Here is an 18,958-nt window from a genome sequence, read left to right as displayed (position 1 = left end):
CTGGGATCCTCAGAAAGCAGCCACCCCTCAAAGAAGTGCATCACCTACTGCCCAGTCAGCTGGTCTCACCTGGGGCCCTCCCGAGCATCCACAGCCCTTCCCACTGTCACTGTGCGTGTGACTCATCCCCCTCACTGGGCATGCGGTGCTGTGGAGACTGGCACGGTTCTGCCCTGATCTACCACTTTGGAGCGTGGCATTGGACCTGGCACCTCACAGTAGAATTCTTCAAATGGACACCTCTCCTCTCAGCTGTCCTTCCAGGTAACTGAACTGTGGCTGATATGGGAAAAGCAGCGGGTTTCCATCAGTCCCTTCCTCTGACCTCCCCCAAGAGCCCTTGCCTTCTCTTCATCTGTGGGGAGGCTGCTTCCCCTGCTCCCTATTTCCACGCCGCAGCCAGGAGTCTGTGAAGAGGAGCAAGCCGGCAACGCCACCCCTGTTGAGAAGCTGGCAGCGGCTTTCCACTCCTCAGGTGAGCGCCAAGGCAGTGACCCCATTGCTGCTCACTCCCCCACTCTCCTGCACCCCCACTGCTCTCGCTCTTCCGGTTTCCGGCAGTTTCTGAGACATGTCCTGCCCACCTCCTCCAGGGCCTCCATCCTTCTGCCGGGAAACACGGTGCTTAGGTTGCCACATCTCATGCCTACTTCCTCCAACTCTCTGCACACGTGTCTGCACACATCTTCCATGATGTCCCTCCCCATTTCACACTGTCCTGCACAGCATCCCTCACACCTGACATCTTATAGTCACAGCTGTGTGACTGTCTCCCTCCTCTAGGTGGATGTGCCAAGAAGGCAGGAACTTGGTCAGTCTTCATTGCTGCCTCTTAGCCCAGCATAATGCAGGGCTGGTGGAGTGAGTAGACAGGTGGGTGGGTGGGGGAGTGGACAGGTAGGGGAGTGGATGGGTGGGTGGATGGATAGGCGGGCTAGGTGACTAGATAGGTGGGTGGGTGGATGGACAGGCGGGCTAGGGGACTAGATAGGTGGGTGGGTGTGGGAGTGGACAGGTGGGTGGGGGAAGAGGCAGGTGGATAGGTGAGTAGATAGGTAGCTGGATGGATGGACAAGTGGATAAGTGGGAGGATGGATAGGTAAGTGGATAGCCGGATGAACACCTCAACTTTCCCAAGACCACATAGGATACCAGGTCCAACACAAGGAATATAATGTCAAATTCCAGACTAGGAATCACCCACCCATAAATATGGAAAATATCCAGTCACTTCCTCTTTCCCTCCCTCGTCTCAGTTCCCGTCTTTGCTGGTAGCAATTTTAGGAACCTGCACTGAAGATCCCACACAAACCGAAGGGAGCAGAGTGGACCGGCCAACTCAGTCAATCGGCCAACTTCTCTCTGTCAGTTTCCCTCTTTGGAAAATGTTCTCCCTCGTCTGCCACTGTTGAAATGCCGTTCACACTTGAAACCCGCCTCCTCCGAGTCCAGGCAAAGGGTGAAGTGCAGCAACTCCCCGTCCTGGAACCTCAGAGCTCCCGTCTCTACCTGTCTCTCAGGTATGATCCAGGTTCTTCCCCACCCTATACTGTCTTCCCTTCCAAATGGAGAGAAGGTGAGGCTGCCACGGATTGTAATAATAAAACACAGACTTGTGTGTGCAACTGCGTGTTTGCGTGTGTGTGCCCCGGCACACCCAGGTGGAATCTGAAATGTGGTATCTGCTATTTTTGATCATTGGTGGGTCTCCCACAGGATTGCGTCTTCTCGGGTGTGGGGTTTCTCTCTCGTTCATCCTTTTTTCTTAATTTTTTTTCTTGTTCTGTTTCTGTCTCTGTTCTTAAAGCCCAAGCTTTGAAGTTTCCCCATTCTTGTGCACGGAAGGGCCCGATGACCGACTGGGCTGCTTCGGAGCTGCGGGAGGGCGGAGGAAGCGAGCTCCGAAGCCTGATGGCTTGCTGCATGCGGACGTTCACATTCCTACAAGCTGCTGACCTGACTCCTGAGGCTGCGCTGTCTTGCTTTGGAACATGTTCTGTAAAACAGCCTCTAATTTATCGGATCCTCTTAGAGATTTGTTTTTTGCTTTCATATTCTGCTCCCAGATTTCATTCCACTTTCTTTCACATTTAGTTGAGATTCAGGTCCCTATTTCTAAAATTTATTATCCGGCATAAACACTTTGCACCCAATCGCAGGTGCAATTTGTCCCCAGAAGATGGAACAATCCCTTTAAGGAATAAATTGGATTCTCCTGTATCTCACTTTTCTATCATCACGAAGCCATAAATTACCAAAATGCTCGCCTGCAACAGAAGGGAACCCAAAGCTCTTGCCTCAAAATAACCAAGTTACTCCTGAAATTGAATTGGAAATTCATCTAAATGACATTCTGGCATGTCTTCAATTTTTTTCCACGTGAATATTTCTCTCAAGTCAATGACCTCAGAACCACAGGGTAGTTAAGGATCACCGAAGCCATTCTTGAACCCGAGGGAGCTGGCAACCTAGTTTTAGTTCAATGGGAGTAGAAGGGGAGTGGGAAGTTATTCAAGATATAAAAATATGTCATGTCAAATTCTATCCCATGCATATTAATTTTTACTGCTTTTCTTGCCCAGGGCTGAGTATGGGCCAGGCAAATTGTGCTATGTGTTCTATGTAGGTTATTTCACCATCTTTACACGAGTCCATTTTAAAGATGGCAAAACGAAGGCATGAGGGGCTAACTCCAGAGCTGCCACCTGGCTGAGGAATGGCACCGGGATTCCAGTCAGCTGGGCCAATCTAAAGACTGTGTTTAAGACACATTTTGTTTTTAGAGATAAAGATAATTATGCCCTTATTTTCTTCATTAAAGGGAAGATGTGCACATTAAAGAAAACTTCATAATAGAAAAAGGAGGAAAGAGGAATGACATGGAGTTTCCCTTCGGTCCCAAGGCACGGGGGAATGGCCTCCCAGGCCTTTCTGTGTAACAAGCCAGCCTTTCTTTCCACAGTCTTATACAACGTCACTAGCCATGATTTTCCTCTCAAGATTTCGCCAGGGCAGGGTTCTCACGGTAAGCGCTCCGTGCGGTGTGTCAGAGCCTCCTTAGGTTATTGACCATCACAGTGACGCCATAACACACGTCCTCTTGCTTAGAGCTTTCCTGCAGGCTGACTAGAGTCTCACACATTCCAGTCAGTCAAGTCTGTGGGTCAGTGTGCTGATATCTGAAAAGCACTTGACTCTTTCCTCCAGATACCTGGCGGTTCATGCCGCCACGGGAATGCACGCTTAGGCCTCCCAGAGAGAGCTTTCCTGGAGCCTCATATCAGGAAGCAGACTTTGGTCCCCAAAGGCAAAGTCTCACCTAGACGTCATCTCCTGCCCCAGGTGGGGCTGGGCCTTGCTGCTGCATGTTCCTGAGCCCTGCTAGCTCTTGCTGTTTCCCCCACCATGTGAGCGGATGGACTTCTGCTGTTTTAAGTCATCACGATGTTGGTGGCTTGGTGCAGCAGCCACAGGACACTAACGCCCCTCCCTTCCTCACCTCCCCGACAACCTCTACTCCTAGAGGTCAAGGTCTAAATCAGGGATCGGGCAAGCTTCCTGGGGGACCGGTCCCGTGTGTGGAAAGCAGAGTGTGCGGGCATGGCTCTCTCTCTTCACCAAACCACCTCCCCCCTGACGTGTCTCCTCCCACGCCGTAGCCCTGTCCTGGCTGTGGGGCCCTGCTGCGCTGGCACTTGCCATGGGCTGACCATTCTCAGCATCAGCCCCTCTCGGGGGATCCTCCTGGCACGTCTGGCTGCGATGCACGCCCCACCTCTGTTTTAAAGGTGCCGAGTCCTAACTCACCGGGCAGAGTTGCGTTTCATCCTGCTCTGATCTTAGAAAGGTCTTCATCGAGGTTTGGGGCCCGAGCCCAGTTAGAAGGTGGTGCTTGGTTTTCTGCAGGGGCGTGCTCCTCACGGAAGCTGTGCTGAGGCTGTGCAGCTGTGGGGAGGGCGGGATTCTGGATGGACGGCCCCTAGTGCAGTCATGCTCCTGCAGAGCACAGCTGACAACGTCTGGCAACGTTTTTGGTGGTCACAACTTGGGGGCAGGGGGTGCATCAGGCGTTTAGTGGGTAGAGGCCACAGATGCAGCTGAGCGTGCTACAGGGCACAGGATGGCCACCCCACAGCAAAACATGTCAACAGTGCTGAGTTCACAGGGCCTGCCCTAAGGCCTTTACAGTTCCATTGTGAATTCTGACAGAAGAGCAGAAGCTGACCAGGTGCGAGGGCACATGCCAGGACTTCTTACAGAGGGACTGTCATGCAAAGGAGGGACAGAGGTGGAAAACAGCAGGGCTTGGAGGAAGAGCAGGGAGCCTGGGCTGAGTGGACCACTGAGGTTGGTGGGGCAAACTGGAGGAGGGGGCTGAAGAGGTAAGTCTGGAGAGGGGCATGAGGTGGGTGTACACAAGGGGTTCATGTACAAGAACCAGCAGCCATTGGTGCAGAGACTTGCCTTACTGAGCCCTCACTAGGTACTAAATACAAGCATGCGGCAAACCACATTTCAGTTTGTTCTCTCTGCATCCCCGGGAGGTAGAGTACTGGTTTCCTTTTGTGAGTATATCCAATTATCACAAATTTAGGGGCTTAAAGCAATAATGATATTTCAATTCTGGAGGTCCGAGGTTCATTGTGGAATGTCAAGGTGCCAGCAAGACTGTAGTCCTCTTGGGAAAATCTGTTCCCTTCCTCTGTCCAGGTCTGAGAGGCAGGCACTGAGTTTCTGGCTCAGGGTCCCTTCCCCACTATTGGGCCAGCCACGGCCTTTAGAGGGTTGAGTCCCTCTCTATTGCATCTCTGTGGCTCCTCTTCTGCTTCCCTCTCCCACATGTAGGGACCTTTGGTTTGGGTGTGGCCCAAGTGTGTCCCCAAGCATTCATGTGTTGGAAGTTAAGTTTCAATGTGGCAATGTTAAGATGTGGTGGGACCTTTAAGAGGCAGAGCCTATGGGAGGTTTTTAGGTCATTGGGGTGTGGTCTTGGAAGGGATTGACAGGGTTCTCCCTGGCTGCCTATCTCTCCCTGTACTCTCTCCCTCTCTCACACATTCCCACCACCAGGCTGTCTAGACTTTCAACCTCCAGAAGGGTGAGCCATATAAAGCTCTTTTCTTTGTTAAATACCTGGCCTCAGGCAATGGGAAGTGAACTAATACAATTAGGTCTGCCTGGCTAATCTCTCAATCTCTGGAACAGCAGTGGATTCGGGACAGCAGTGGATGAGTGTCTCAACCCACCTGCACTTTGATTTCCCTTTGCCACTTAGCATAACACCGTCATGGGCTCTGGTACTAGGAAGTGGACATCTTGCAAGCAGGGAGTTCTGTCTACCAAAGGCATGTTTCATCTACAGAAAATTAACCAGAGCTTCTAAGAGATTAGGTGATATGCCTAAGCTCACAGCAAGGGAGCCCCTGTCTTTAGCCAAATGCTGGCTTATAACCATTGAGCTCCAGGACCCCAAGACAAATAAGCTGCAATTGGTGTCCACTTCCTGTAACATCTGACAGTGAGCCTTTGTCATTTCAGTCTCCCAACAATCCTGTGGCAGGTGCCAGCTACTCCTTGTTAAGAGTAGCGAAGTCAAGTCCAGAGCTGTGAGGGACGGGCCAAGGTCTCCAGGCTGGAACCTGGTGTGGAAACCCCCAGCACAACTCCTTGCAGAAGAGTGCCAGGCCACCTTGCCTGCCCACGGGTGCCCTGACTCCTCCCTGCTATGAGTTTTGGAGTCTGGCTTTTTTCCCCTCATAAACCCACTTCCTACCACGTGGGGATGAGGTCAGAGTTTTGGGTTGGTTGGTTGTGAACTGCTGCTACTCATGAGAAGAACCCAGATGGGGACTCAGAGAGAGCAGGGTACTGCCCAAGATCTGGCTATGGACAGCAACGCCTCTGGTTCGGAAAGCACGGAAGCCTCATTCTCTCACCTGCAGCGGGCTCTTATTTTGCCACCTGCTGCGATCCCCGTCTCTGTGGTTTGGATGTGTTCAAGTTCCCAGTGAGGTGAGCTCGGCCCATGGAAACCATGGCTCAGCCTCATTTTGCCCTTGTTTTCTGGGAAAAAGCATACAGGCGGTTCTGCCAAATTGTTAAGAGAGTTTGTCCTTCCAGAATTCAAGAGGCAAAATGTGTGGGAACAAGTTCATAAGCAAAATAACAGCCACCCCCCTTCCTGGGTAAGGACACATCGGCCACCCCCATCAGTTCCTGCAACCTCAGCCACAAACCTGCACTGCCCCGTAGGAGGCAGAGGCCCTGGAGGGAGAAGGCCGCACGGTGCTGTTTAGACGCTTCCTTTGCGAGCACAAGCGCACGCGCTTCAGCTCCCCGTGAGAGCCTGGGTGGTGAGCAGACTCCACGTGTAAATACTGTCGGAGAACATGGTGCGACCCAGGGGGCTCAGGTGCTTTCAGACCATGATTTGATGGAGGAAATCCACTAGTGAGAAGTTTGCCAAAATGTTGAACCAAATCAACCTTCATTAGTTTTGAATGGCTGCTTATGTTGGAAACAGTGAACCAGTGGCCGCTGTGTATAGCTCCGTGTTTATGTGAGCCCAGATTTGAAAAAAGGAGAGGAGGATGGGACCTGAGCCTGGGGTGAGGGGTGAGGTGTGAGGTGTTCTCTTCGGTCATATTTCCCACTGCCCGAGGCACCTGCCCCTCCACCGAGACTCGGTGGCTCCTATGCTTCATTCTGTTTGATTGAAGGTTGGTTTAATCCTTTTCTCTAGGTATTAAAATCATGCCTATAAAATGGAGCGCTAAGCAATATGGAGTTTTTAACATCAAGTATGAGACTTCGCAGGAATTTCATGCTGTGATAGGACGTCGGGTCCTGCCACAGACTTTTGAGGAGCTAGGTCCCCAGCTATCAGGGATATCTGGGCAGAAAAGTTAGAGAGCGGTGCAGGATGTGGACACTGACTTCCTGCGAGTGAGCTTGTGTTTCTGAGCAGCTCTGAGGAGACCCTGCCCTTCCTGCCTGTCTCCTGACTGTGGGCCAGGCCTGGGTGAGGCCTTGAAGATAAAGGGGCTAGACAAGGTGCTGCCCCAGGGAGCTCACGGACAAGGCAGCTCGCATTCTCCAGCTGCCTAGGAACAAGCACTGAACAATAAAGCCATTACCCATTGGGGTGTCCTGCCAGGAAGGCGACAGAGTGCCCGGGAGAGGAGAGGGAACCTAGCTCAGATACAGTGGGGTCGGGCACACCTCCTGAAGAACCGGGGTTCTTTGCCCTGTTCTGGCGCTGCCTGTGAATGAGCTGAAGGCAACTTCGGACAGAACTTAACATTAGCTTCTCTTTTGCATCTGGGAAGGCAGCAAGGTATGCAGAGAGTGCATTTGACCCAGTCAGACTCCTTCTTAGAGCCCGACTCCACCGCTCCCTCAAGCGCCCTCACGTTAGGAGCTCAGCCCCCTCAGAACCATCACTCCTGGTCCCCACCATTGGACACGTCCTGCCTTCGGGGTGGGTGAGGAGCTGGCGGGTTCCCTGTGTGCTCAGCTCCGAGTGAGCACGCGCAGGCACCCGCGCTCACATAGGCACTGGGGAACCAGCTCGGTGTGGTTTGAACAGTGAGGGAATCAAATGATCCAGTGATCATCAACTTGGGAACTGGGGTTCGACGGCCTTGATCTGCAGCCCTGTTCCATAACCTGCCAGCTGTGTCCTGGGGCAGATCATCCAAATCCATACAACATGGAGATCATTCTAGTACCTGGCTCACTCCTGTGAGAATGAGACAGTTTTGTGTGCATGTCCATGTGAGTGTGTGTGTCCATAAGTTACATATGCTAGATATATGCAAGCACATGTATGTGCTCACGTGCACATAGAAACACACACCACCATACACACACATGCATATGATCTCAAGTAGTCTCATCACACGAGAACAATACATGTGGTTCACTGTCCTCGTGGTTACCAATTGGATTCTGTACAACCTGTTCTCTCTGGAAACCTGGTCTAACTAACCCTGCCTGGATGAGGAAACCTCCATGGAAGCACAACCAAGTGCTTCTGATCTTTTAGAAAAATCACTCAAACTGGACCACATCACTCCCGTGCCTCGACCCCTCACGGCGTGTTCCCTGCACCCTCACAAGGCTGGGGCACCTGCTGAGGCCTGACTTTAGGCCCTCTGCCCAGTGCCTCCAGCTTTCCTGTTCTCTGGGCTAATTTGTGATTGTCCCCCAAATCGCAGACCAAGCTGGTAGAGAGTCTTCCTGCCACTCTGAGCTCCTGTCCCCTCACGGCAGGCTGGGTTCCCCGAGTGCCCGTGGGCTGCTGCGTGGCAACCTGTCATGGTCTCATCCTTGGGGCAGTCTTGTGGCCCCTGAGATGGGTTCCCCTTTCCCTAGGAAGCTGCTCCGGTGCTGGGGCCGCATCTCACTATTATTTACTGTCCCCTGGGGCCTCCCTCTGCTTGACCCAGATGGATGTTGAGAAAACAAAGAGCCACTTCAGATGCCTCCGAAGGCAGACTGGATTACTTGAAAACAGTAACTTACGTTGAACCACAGCGGTACTGCCCTGCTTGGATACGTCCAAACTCGCCAGGCTATGCCCTAAAATACCTTTTATGTTTTAAAGACCCATATCACTATCCTCAAAGGATGGAACTTATCATTGAGTGTACAGGACAGACGGAACTCCTGGTTTCCAAGTCAGGTCCTCCAAAGAAAAGGGGAATGAAGTTCCTAAAAGAAGCTAGGACAACGACGTTCCTTCTGAACATTTTCTCATGGAATTTTCATAATAGCCCAGGGAAGTCTATGTCAATAGACCATTTTACAGATTCTGAAACTGAGGTCCAAACAGCTAAGTTGATGGAGTTAAGTAACTTGTTCAAGTCCACCAAGATGGAAGACAGAAACCCTTCACCATTATTATGGTTTAGATATGAGGTTTACCCCCAATAGCTCATGTGTGAGACCATGCAAGAAAATTCAGAGGTGAAAGGATGGGTCATGAAAGCCTTAACCCAATAAGTGAATTAATCCGGAAGTGGTAACTGAAGGCAGGTAGGCTGTGGCTGGAGGAGGCGGGTGCCCCTGGGGTGTGCCTTAGGGTTTATATTTTCGAGCTCTTAGTCTCTCTGCTTTCTGATCATGTCCTGGGCTGCTTTTCTCCACCACTCACTTCCACCATGATGTTCTTTCTGCCTTGAGCCCTGAGGAATGGAGCCAGTCTTCTATGGACTGAGACCTCTGAAACCAGGAGCCTCGGAATAAGTGTTTCCTTCTCTGAAATTGTTCTTGTCAGGTCTTTTGGTCACAGCAGTGAAAAAGTTGACTAAAGCAGCAATCCAGTCCACACTTGGACCTGGGGAGGTTCTCCTACTTCCAAGTGTGTCCACTGTCAATCAAGCCACATTCGTCTGTGGGCAGAAAGTATGGCCTCCAAAGTGTCAGGCACCTTTGCGGTGGGGGATTTATACATTCAGCTGTTGAGTTCATGCAAAACATCACACAGCATTGCCGTGCATCTGTGTGCACAGTGTGTGCAGACTCTCATGATCTTGAATCTGTACACACTGGAAAAGGGATTCATGCACCATGTGGGAGAGGGAAGGATGACTAATCGCTGCCAAGTCTCATTTTTAGAATGGGAAAAGTAATTCAACTGCATAGTCAGGGTTCTCCGGAGAAGCAGGATCAACAAGAGATGCCTAGATATGTAGGGAGCGGATGACTCAGTCCTCTGTCTGCAAGTGGAGGCCCAAGACAGCCAGCGGTGTGACTGCAAGACCAGAGCCTGAGGGTGGGAGGCTGGTCACGCAGGTGCAGCCCGAGCCTCAGAGCCATGAGCCAGCAGCACCAGCCCTGAGGGTGGGGTGGCGTCTCTGCTCCAGCATGGGAGGCGAGTTACCCCTGTTTCCCCCATGTTCTTCCAGGCCCTCAAGGTGCTGGGTGAGGCCTGCCCACAACGGGGAGGGCCTCTTGCTCTCCTCAGCTCCCCTGTTCAGATGCTGGTCTCCTCTGGAAACACCCCAGGTGTCCCAAACTAATGTTCAGTGCGCACCCCTCAGGCCAGTCAAGTTGACACAGAATTTAACTGTCACACTTTCCTTAACGAATCAAAAGAATTCATTGAATTACTGGACGGCTCCTTTCTCCAGAGCAGATTCAAAGGGCAGAGGACCCCGGAAGGGGTGCCTTTGAGAGTGACTTTAAAACACAAGCTGCAGTGAAAAGGCTCCACCAGCTGTGCTCCAGTGACCGTCCCCTTTCTGCAGGTCCCTCTCTGCCTCTGTCCTGGGCAGTTGGCATCTGCCTCTACAATGTCCGTGAGATTCTGTACCTCAGGGAACTGGGGAAATGGTCACTAATTGCACAGAGCAGGAATGGCTCTGGCAATTCACCAAGGACACGTGAGCACCGCTACGCCACCTGCTGTCCCCTCGGCTTGACAAGGAGTCCGCCGAGGTGTTTGCAAAGTCTCATGGGATTGGGAATTCGGTGGCGGGCTTTCCTTCCTTGCTTCCTTAATATGTGTAGGTTTACTATTAATGTTTTATGTGTTTTCCCTGAAAACAGGGGTCTTAACAGAACCAGGGTTAGAACATAGAAACCAGGCTTCTAATGCAACAGTGATTTCAGAGTTACTCGTTTGCTATGAAACCCCGAGTAACCAAGAAAGTCATGAGGAAATACAAAAACAGATTCTAGCTGCTGATCCCGTTGACTACTCTCAGATGACCTGAAGTATGTAGGCAAATAACTCCAACCCCATCAGGAATGGTTAACAGGAACGGAAGAAATAAAGAAAATAGAGTTCCTACAGCTAAAACACCTTATGACGATGCTTATTTAATTAATGGAAAGCCGTGACATCCTTACAGAGGGATGCCTCTTAAGCCCCTGGATTTAGACCCTCCTTTATCTCCCATGGGATATTTAGATGTAAAATCAGGACATGTTATAATCTGTTTTGAAAGTATAAATACAAGAGTGCAAGATATTCCATTTCTTAAAGATTAGGATTTACTAAATGCTGTAAATAATATTGGCCACCTATCCCCCAGAGAAAAAGTTCCTCAATGTTAAGTTCACACAGTAGAAGATGATGTCATATTATTGTTAGCTTAAACTGTCTAGCACTTATTAACCACAGCAGTAGCCACACAACTGACATTTACTCAACCCTGCTGAACTTGCTTTAATCTATATGATTAGTTAAGCAATATTAATAAATCTTATTTTTTAGTTATAGGTTATCACGAGTAAGCAATTTACTAAAAATAATTAGAATGCCTCATTGCCTGGTCTAGTAATGATTATACAAGATATTTTGTTATTTTTCCTTGTGATCTTTTTCTGTTCTGGAAAAACATGTGTAACTGCCTACCTTTTAATATATAAAAAGCTGGCTGGGAGAAATAAAATTTAGAACTTAGCATCCGTTTCTTGAGTTTGTGTTGCTTTGTTCTCCACCTCGCCAACGCCTCCTCCATCCCCTGTGACCACCACGACCCCTGCTAGGACTAGACCCCGGCAGAGCCCCAGATGGGTGAAGAGCTCTGTCCTTTTGGTGACTTCAAGGAATCCCACCAACCCACAGAAGCACGCAGTGCCCTGGCACCCTTCCTACCAAATGGCACAGTGCTCAGACAGACCCCAGAGCCAGGGCGCCCCATGCCAAGGCTGCTGGCGATCGGGCGGAGCGGCCTCACCAGGGCCCTCGGCACATCACTGAGCAGGCTCTCTGTGGCCACTACCGCTGGTCCACTGCTCCTTCTGCTCCTCCTCCTCCTCCTTGGTTTTGTTGTCTTCATTATTATTTGTATCAAAATGACACAGGCAAATAGTGAAAAAGACAGCAGTTCTGCAAGTTCCGCTACCATTCAGCCACTGTCCCTGCTGTTTTCTCTCTCATTATCCGTCTCCATCCATCCATCAGACTGTAATTTTGGCACTTTACTCCTTTTCTTTGCATGATAGATTTGTATGGTCCCTTCACTTTGTAATTTCAGGCTCTCTCTTGACTTCCTGTTCTAGAAGGAGAGGATGTGACAGGCTTTCTTCTCCTCAGTCCTTGAGAGACATCCCTCCTTCCCAGTTCCCTATTTTCTCAAAGGAGTACTATCGTATTTTTAGTTAGATCAATTTTTAGGTAATTATAATTAGGTGTTATATACACAGATGACCCATTTAGTGAGCTGAACTATATATGGATGCTGTACAAAATCCACTGTATAAGATTTTCATTCCCTAAGATTAATAATTGTCTTGCTTTTAATCATGGAGTTTTTAAAATTAACTTTTCACTAATTTCAACTTCAGATTCATCACCAACTAAAACTCTCCTCTCGAGGCAGCCACACGCCTCCCCAATTCCATCAGTCCACTCTTCCTGAAGGAGTCCCTCCGGGGCCTTCTGATCTACTCCAGTCAGAACCGGCCCAGGGACGCCTGAGGGACAAGGGACACCCTCCCACATCTTCCCCAGGACGTTCTCCAGGACGTTCTCTGTCCTCTTCTTCTCTGGGGCTCCAGCTTTCTGGATCACTTTTCTTCTTCTTAACTGATCCCTTCATTTTTGAGTCCATCTCATTTTCTAGAACTCCAGAGAAGGTGCATAGAAGGTATGGGTTTTGGAGACCTGCAACTTGTGGAAATGCACACCCTCACCCTTGATTAGCGTGTCCTCATAGCCTCCTGGGCTCCGGGGTGGGGGGGCACTCCAAACCTGTCCCATCTGGCAGCCTTGAAGATCTGTCACTCTTCCCCAGCACTTGTCAGATCTGAGAAGGGTCTTGTTGGGCCTCCAGCCATGGCCCTGAGCCCTTGGGGATTCTCAGCCCGGAAATTCATGGGTTTCAGGTCTGGGGGGCTTTCTTTCATGATTTTATTAATGATTTCTTCCTCTGTTTTCCCACTTCTCTCTCGTGCTGAAATCTCTGGGCTGGGTCTCTCATGTTCTCGTCTTTTCGTACTTCATAGAGATTTTGTTTTCCAACATATCTTCTGCTTTCGCACGTGTAATGGAGAAGAGCTCCAATGTTCTCTGTATTTTTTAAAAGTGCCTTTTACACTTGCAAAAGTCTCTCGTATCCCTCTGAAAGCACTGGTCCTAGTTGTTTTCGTGATTCAGAGCCTCTGTTTACTCCCAGTTTCCTGGTTCTGTTTGGATCTTGATGTTCACCTCAGAGGACTCCCCGGATGTCTGATACTCTTGGACCTCACAGCCCTTGCTGGGAGCTGATGGGTGGGCCTACCAGCTCCACTCCAAGGTGTCACCTGCCACCTGTGACGTCACAGTTGCTCTCCTCTTGGCTCAGTCACATTGCCACGGAAACCACTTGAGCTTCCTGCCTGGGGATGAGGCCCAGAGCCGTTGTTCTCAGAAGCCCGTAGGAATGGGGAGGCGGCTCCTTCGGCATCCTGTGTGGCCATGTCTAGGCAGTCTTGCTGTTTTTAGAGCATAATGACCTGGCCAGGGCTGATGACCGTCAGCCCAGACCCTCTATGACTCTCACTCGGGGACTAGCCCTCAGCCTCCTGCCAGGCCAGCAGTGGGGGCAGCCACCTAGCCAGGCTGAGTGGGGCGGAGGCAAGGGCCAGTTCCCCATGTGTCCTCTTTTCACCTCCCTGTTCCTCCAGAGCATCTGGAACCTTCAGGGGACTCTTGGTGTTTATCAGTCTTGACTCCATAAGGACAGCTTAAAGTTCAGTTTCTGGTGGCCTGAGTCACGGCTCCCTCTCCATCTTCTCCCCCCGCAATGTCGTGCTACGGTTTCTATGCAGTGTTCCCCATCCTTATGAATTCAACATGCTTCCTGTCATTTTATTGAAACTTTGGAAGGGAGAAAATGTAGGGGCTGTGTGTTTCATCTGCCTTCTTTACCCGAAGTTCAGGCCCTTGTCTTCCAAGTCTTCCCAAATCACCCAAGTTACAGCAGATCAGACGGCCCAGGGCTGGAGCCCAGGCTGCACCCCGGAACCCGCCCTCCCGTGCTGGGAGGCCCTCATCCAGGCCTCCCCTGCAGTGTCTGCACCTGCAGACTCTCGCGTGGCTCACCTTGGTGCCAGTGCAGGAGGGGAGAGGCATGGACCCCGAGGAGGCAGCAGACTCTCTGAGCTTTTATCCGAAGCTCAGAACCAGCTTCCCAAGGGGAAGAGACCCTCCCCAAGCACAGTACTGATTCGAAGGATGCGGAGGAGGAAGGCAGAACCCCTTGTGCTCCCAACCCAGTGGAATAATGCCACTGGGACCCCACCAACCTGGGAAGGAAGGACAGATCTCTCAGTCTCCCCAAGACACCCTGGAGCAGAGAAGCGAAGGCCAACCAACCATGAGCCCTGTGCCCTTCTGGCAGTGGGCACAGGGCAGTTGTGCAGGCAGTGGGCAGTGCCCACCTCAATGGGGCCACAGGTGGTCTGCTGTCCGTAGCGAACGTGAAGCAGTGACAAGCAGCTCTGCTCCATCGCCCCGGGGCGGCCCTTCTAGTTGAGGCGAGGGGTAAAGAGGCCTCGGCTGTGAGGAGGGCTCCGCCTCGGTGCCCTGCCACACTTGGGCCGGCAGCCAGTTACCTGTGGATGATGTGGTGCCGCTGCAGGTACTCCAGGGCCAGCACCAGCTCACAGATGTACAGCTTCACGGTCCCCTCAGTGAAATGCACGCTCTGCTGCAGGTGGTAGCGCAGGTCCCCCCCCAGCAGCAGGTCCACCACCATGAACATGTCCTCCTCGTCCTGGAAGGAGTACCTAGGGCACAGAGGGACAGAGAGTCAGGGGTGGAGTTGCCACCAACGTCCCCAAGACCAGTGGCCCCGTTTTACAGAAGAGTGAACTGAGCCCAGAGAGAGGCCCCAGGGTTGCAAGTCATGGCGCCGTGGGAGGAGGGGAGGGCGTGAAGGCTTTCTGTCCTCAGGAGCCGCCGCATGGCGGGGCTTGTCGCTCGAGTGGCAGAGGCGGCCGCGGCATCAGTCCCTGGCTCTGGCAGACAGTTAGTGCTCCCAGGAGCCCTGGATCCATCACAGTCAAACCCTTTCCACTGCTTTTAGTGGGCGCTTTGAGTCCCTGTTGCTACAGTTTCGATCTGGAATGTTCCCCAAAGGCCCCTGTGTTGAAGGCTCGGTAACTGGCTTAGGGCACTCAGGGGAGGTGGGGGGACTTTGAGGAGGCGGGGCCTCGTGGAAGGAAGTCAGGTCCCTGGCAGGACACCCAGGAAGGGGACTTTGGGGCCCACACTTCCTCTCTGTTCCTGGCCAGCACGAGGTGACCAGTTCTCTGCACACGCTCCCACCATGAGTACTGTGATGCCACAGGACCAGAGCAAAGGCCAAGTGACCATACCCAACCCTCTGGACTCAAAATAACCTTTCTCCTTTTCAAGTTGAGGATCTCGGGTGCTTTGTGACAGCAATGGAAACATGTGGTCAGGGTATGTCACTGCTGCTCTCTGAAGATGCTTCCCTCTCCCCCACAATCCCGATATTCCCCACACATGCTGCTGCGTCCTACACGGAGCGTGGTTTGGAAATCCTTGAATGCAGTGATGCTCCGGGACAGCCAAGTCCAGGAACGAAAGGAATGGGCAGTGTTCACTTTATGGCCTTAGAAGCGAGCTAGATCCTGAATCACAAAGAGTGGTCGTGAGGAGGAAACCAAAGTGCTCCAGGCTGCACCAACCAAGCCCTGAGCAACAGCCAGCACCAACAGCCAGGTACGTGTGAGCTGCGTGGACGCGTGGCATCCCTCTGCAGCCCCAGCTGACATGACACGGAAGGGAAGGGACCCGCCAAGCCCAGTCAACCCACAGAATGTCAGATTAAAATAACTCGGTGTTTCCGAGGCACTAAGTCTCAGGGAGGCTTTGAATTCTGTTTTGTTTCTGCAGCAATAGGAAACGAATACAGTGCTATTTCTTTTCTTTCTTTCTTTCTTTTTTTTTCATGCCTGTGGGTTTCCTAAGGACTTCAGAGTCAGCCATACAGCCATATTCTGCTGTTAAGTAACTGCAGAATAACCTCATGGCTTCGTAAAACGCTGTCGAGTTCCTTACAGACCCATGGAAGGTGAAAGTAGAATCATGTCACATGATCCCAGAGTTAGAGGAGGTCATTACAGAAGTTTAGTCCGTGTCTTAGAATCACCCAGGCCAGTCCCCTCATGCAAATGAGGAGGAAACTGGGTTCCGGGGGGCGAGGGGCCAGGCAAGTCAGGGTGGGAATGAGAACGCTGGTCCCCTGGGCCTGCACTGTTGGGACCTTGCTGTAAACGGTCTCAGGGACCTGAGTGAATGACCCTTGGCAGGGCTGACACTTGATCCAGTCACAGGAGTGGTGGAGACCACACGCTCACAGGAGGGGAATTTCAGGGCTGGAAGGACCTGAAACGCCACCCAGGCCCCGAAGCCTCACACCGCTTAGCAGGAGGCGGCAGGAGAAGAGCCCCCCGGGCCTGACACTCTCGACTGCTGTTCATAATTGTTCAGGCTCAAGGCGAGGAGCGGGGAGATATTCACCACGCCCGCCACTCTCCAGGCTTCCAGATGTGCACCTGTCACAGGCATGGTCTGTGTGCTGGAGATGCTGTGGCCAAGAAGCTCCCCCCAGCTGCAGGAGCACACGTCCCGGGGGAGGGGGCTTGGCTGACTCACTGCCGGAGCAGCCGCTGGTGTCCAGGCGTCTTTCTGGGGTGCCAGGGGACACGGGAAGGGAAGGAGCCAGCTCTCCAGCTGGAGGGGAACTGGAGAGCAGGAGCACATGGCAGGGCTGCGACTCAGGGGACAGCAGGAGCCGAGGCCCAGAGCCTGTTTCAGGGACCATTATTCACACACTGAACCAGCGTGAGCCAATTATGGGAGTCACCATGTTGTCACAGCTGGGCAAGAGTGAAGTAAGGTCCAGGCCTTGCCACTCATGGAGAGAAGGGACTGGGTCGTGTGAGGGTGGCATGGTGAGCCTCCAGCCTGGCTTCCCAGGCCGCTCCAGGCTCAGAGCTGCCTCGCTCCTTCCCAAGCAAAGGCACCAGAAGCACGGGGGGGTGCGTGCCCCAGCACCCCCAATGTTTGCCTGTCACTGGGTCTGAAGATGCCATTTCCAGAAGTTTCAGTGAGAAATCTTCTGTTTGCCCAGAAGACCTTAGTTTTTAAATTCTATTTTATATGATTTTAAATTCTATGACATCCAGAAGTTTAAAATGTACAGAAAAGCATATTCTAATTGTTCTGTTTCTTGGATCCATTTGCCTGCCCAGGGCCTACAGCGCTCATGCATTCAACAATGGCTTCCGGGCGCCTCCGCAGGCCGGGGAATCAGGTGAGCTCTGAGAGTGACAAGGACTCTGAGGAAATGAGGTCAGGAGGCGGAGCCAGTGGGGCGGGGTCTGCAGGAAGGGGTCTGGGAGGCCCTGGGAAGAGGGCTTCGCGCAGAGAGAACAGGTGGATCCAGGAGCAGCAGGCGGGCTGGACGCCGGGCAGAGGAACAGGGGGAGCAAAGCCCAGAGAGGGGCTCTAGTGAGAAGCCAGCACGGCCCCGAGAGAGCCAGGGACAAGGCCAGGCCTCAGGGGCCTCCTGGGCTAGTGCTCTGGCTGGAATGTCCCCAGCAGAGCTCTGGTGAAAACCCACTGATCATGAGGAACCCGGGCCATGGATGGAGGGGCGGAGGACTGACGGGCTGTGTGAGTGGCCTGGTGGTAAAGCAGCTCCTCCCACGTGAGCCGCCTCACTACGTGCTGCCATCCTGACCCAGCAGGAAGACCCTCGCCAGACGCCAGGCCGATGCCAGCCACATGCTCTTGGACTTCCAGACAGACTGAACTTGGGTGGTGCATTCCCCAGTCTGCGGTACTCAGCAACAGAAGGTGGACCAAGACGTGGAGGGAAGGACTTCGGATTCCATTTCCAGGAAAATGGAAAATCGTCTGAGAGTCTGGGCTAGGAGTGAGCTGGCCTGCTCCATCCCCCACGAAGCTCTCTCTGGGCACAGGGTGGAGAATGGATATGACAGACGACACGCTGGGGGCAAAGCCAAGGGGACTCCCCAAAGGATTGGCTGTGGCAGCTGAGGCCCTGTGGACACTGCTCTTGTGCTGGGAGTCCAGGACCCCTTTGGAGTCTGGGGAACAGCACCTTGGCCACTGCCCATCCAAGGGTGCGACCTGGACCAGCGCTGGCCCCTCCTGCTTCAGCCTTACTTCAGAGCTGAGGGCAGCCACTTGCTCTGGCAGGAGACAGATAGAGCAGGGTGGTCCATGGGTGGTCCAGGACCCTCCCAGGGGCACCAGCTGGGTTTAGATGGATTTCAGGACATGAACCTGTCGGGCGATTTCTGCTCCAGTCAGTACGCTGCAGGGGGGCTGGACGCTCACGCTGTGGGAAATAAGGGCTGCCTGGGAGCCCCAGGGGCTGGGGCACTGACCTCGGCACACGCAGCTGCTCCTAGCTCACCCTTTGCTAATGAGCGCGGCCCCTGCGAGAGCTGGACGGACAGCCCGGGAGAACGCTCCTGACGCGCTGGAGCCTGGGATGTGCTGGTCGGCAGCCTGGGGGGCTGGTGGACAACACCGGTGACCGTGGTTTTCGACACTGTTGTAGGCGTCTGTGTGCCTTTCCCATAAAACATGAAACACACACGTGCCGCATTTCTTGAAAATCTCTGCTTTGACACTGGGTTGGAATAATATTGGATTTACAGATTAAAGAGAATTAACGTGTTTAAAATATTGAATATTTTAAAGCTGTGAACGTGGGATATCTGTCTTCTTTTATGTTTATCAATAAAGTTTTACGATCTTCTACCTGAAGGTCCAGTGTGTGTGTGTGTGTGTGTGTGTGTGTGTGTGTGTGTACCCCAAGGTTTTAAAGGCAGATTTATTGCTATTATGAATATAATCTGTTTTTAAAGTTTGCTAACTGGTCTCTGGGAAGGTAGGAGAGTGCTCTGACCTCCCGTATTTATCTTGTTCCAGACACTGGGCTGATGTCTCCGTTCT

General features: G+C 52.3%; 1 protein-coding gene across 3 annotated transcripts in view; it reads right to left on the bottom strand.

Annotated features, from left to right (window-relative positions):
• Stk32b (serine/threonine kinase 32B) overlaps nucleotides 1-18,958 on the bottom strand; it is a 300,066-nt gene that overhangs the window by 93,561 nt on the left and 187,547 nt on the right. For all 3 annotated transcript variants that reach the window (XM_047566628.1, XM_047566627.1, XM_047566629.1), the window contains exon 4: nucleotides 14,551-14,724. In XM_047566628.1, coding sequence (XP_047422584.1) covers nucleotides 14,551-14,724 — 174 coding nt within the window. The remainder of the gene's footprint in view (nucleotides 1-14,550; nucleotides 14,725-18,958) is intronic.

This window comes from Sciurus carolinensis, chromosome 10, assembly GCF_902686445.1.
Source record: "Sciurus carolinensis chromosome 10, mSciCar1.2, whole genome shotgun sequence".
Classification (NCBI taxonomy): domain Eukaryota; kingdom Metazoa; phylum Chordata; class Mammalia; order Rodentia; family Sciuridae; genus Sciurus; species Sciurus carolinensis.
The sequence above is the reverse complement of the archived record's forward strand: the minus strand, read 5'-3'. Positions and strand labels throughout refer to the sequence as shown.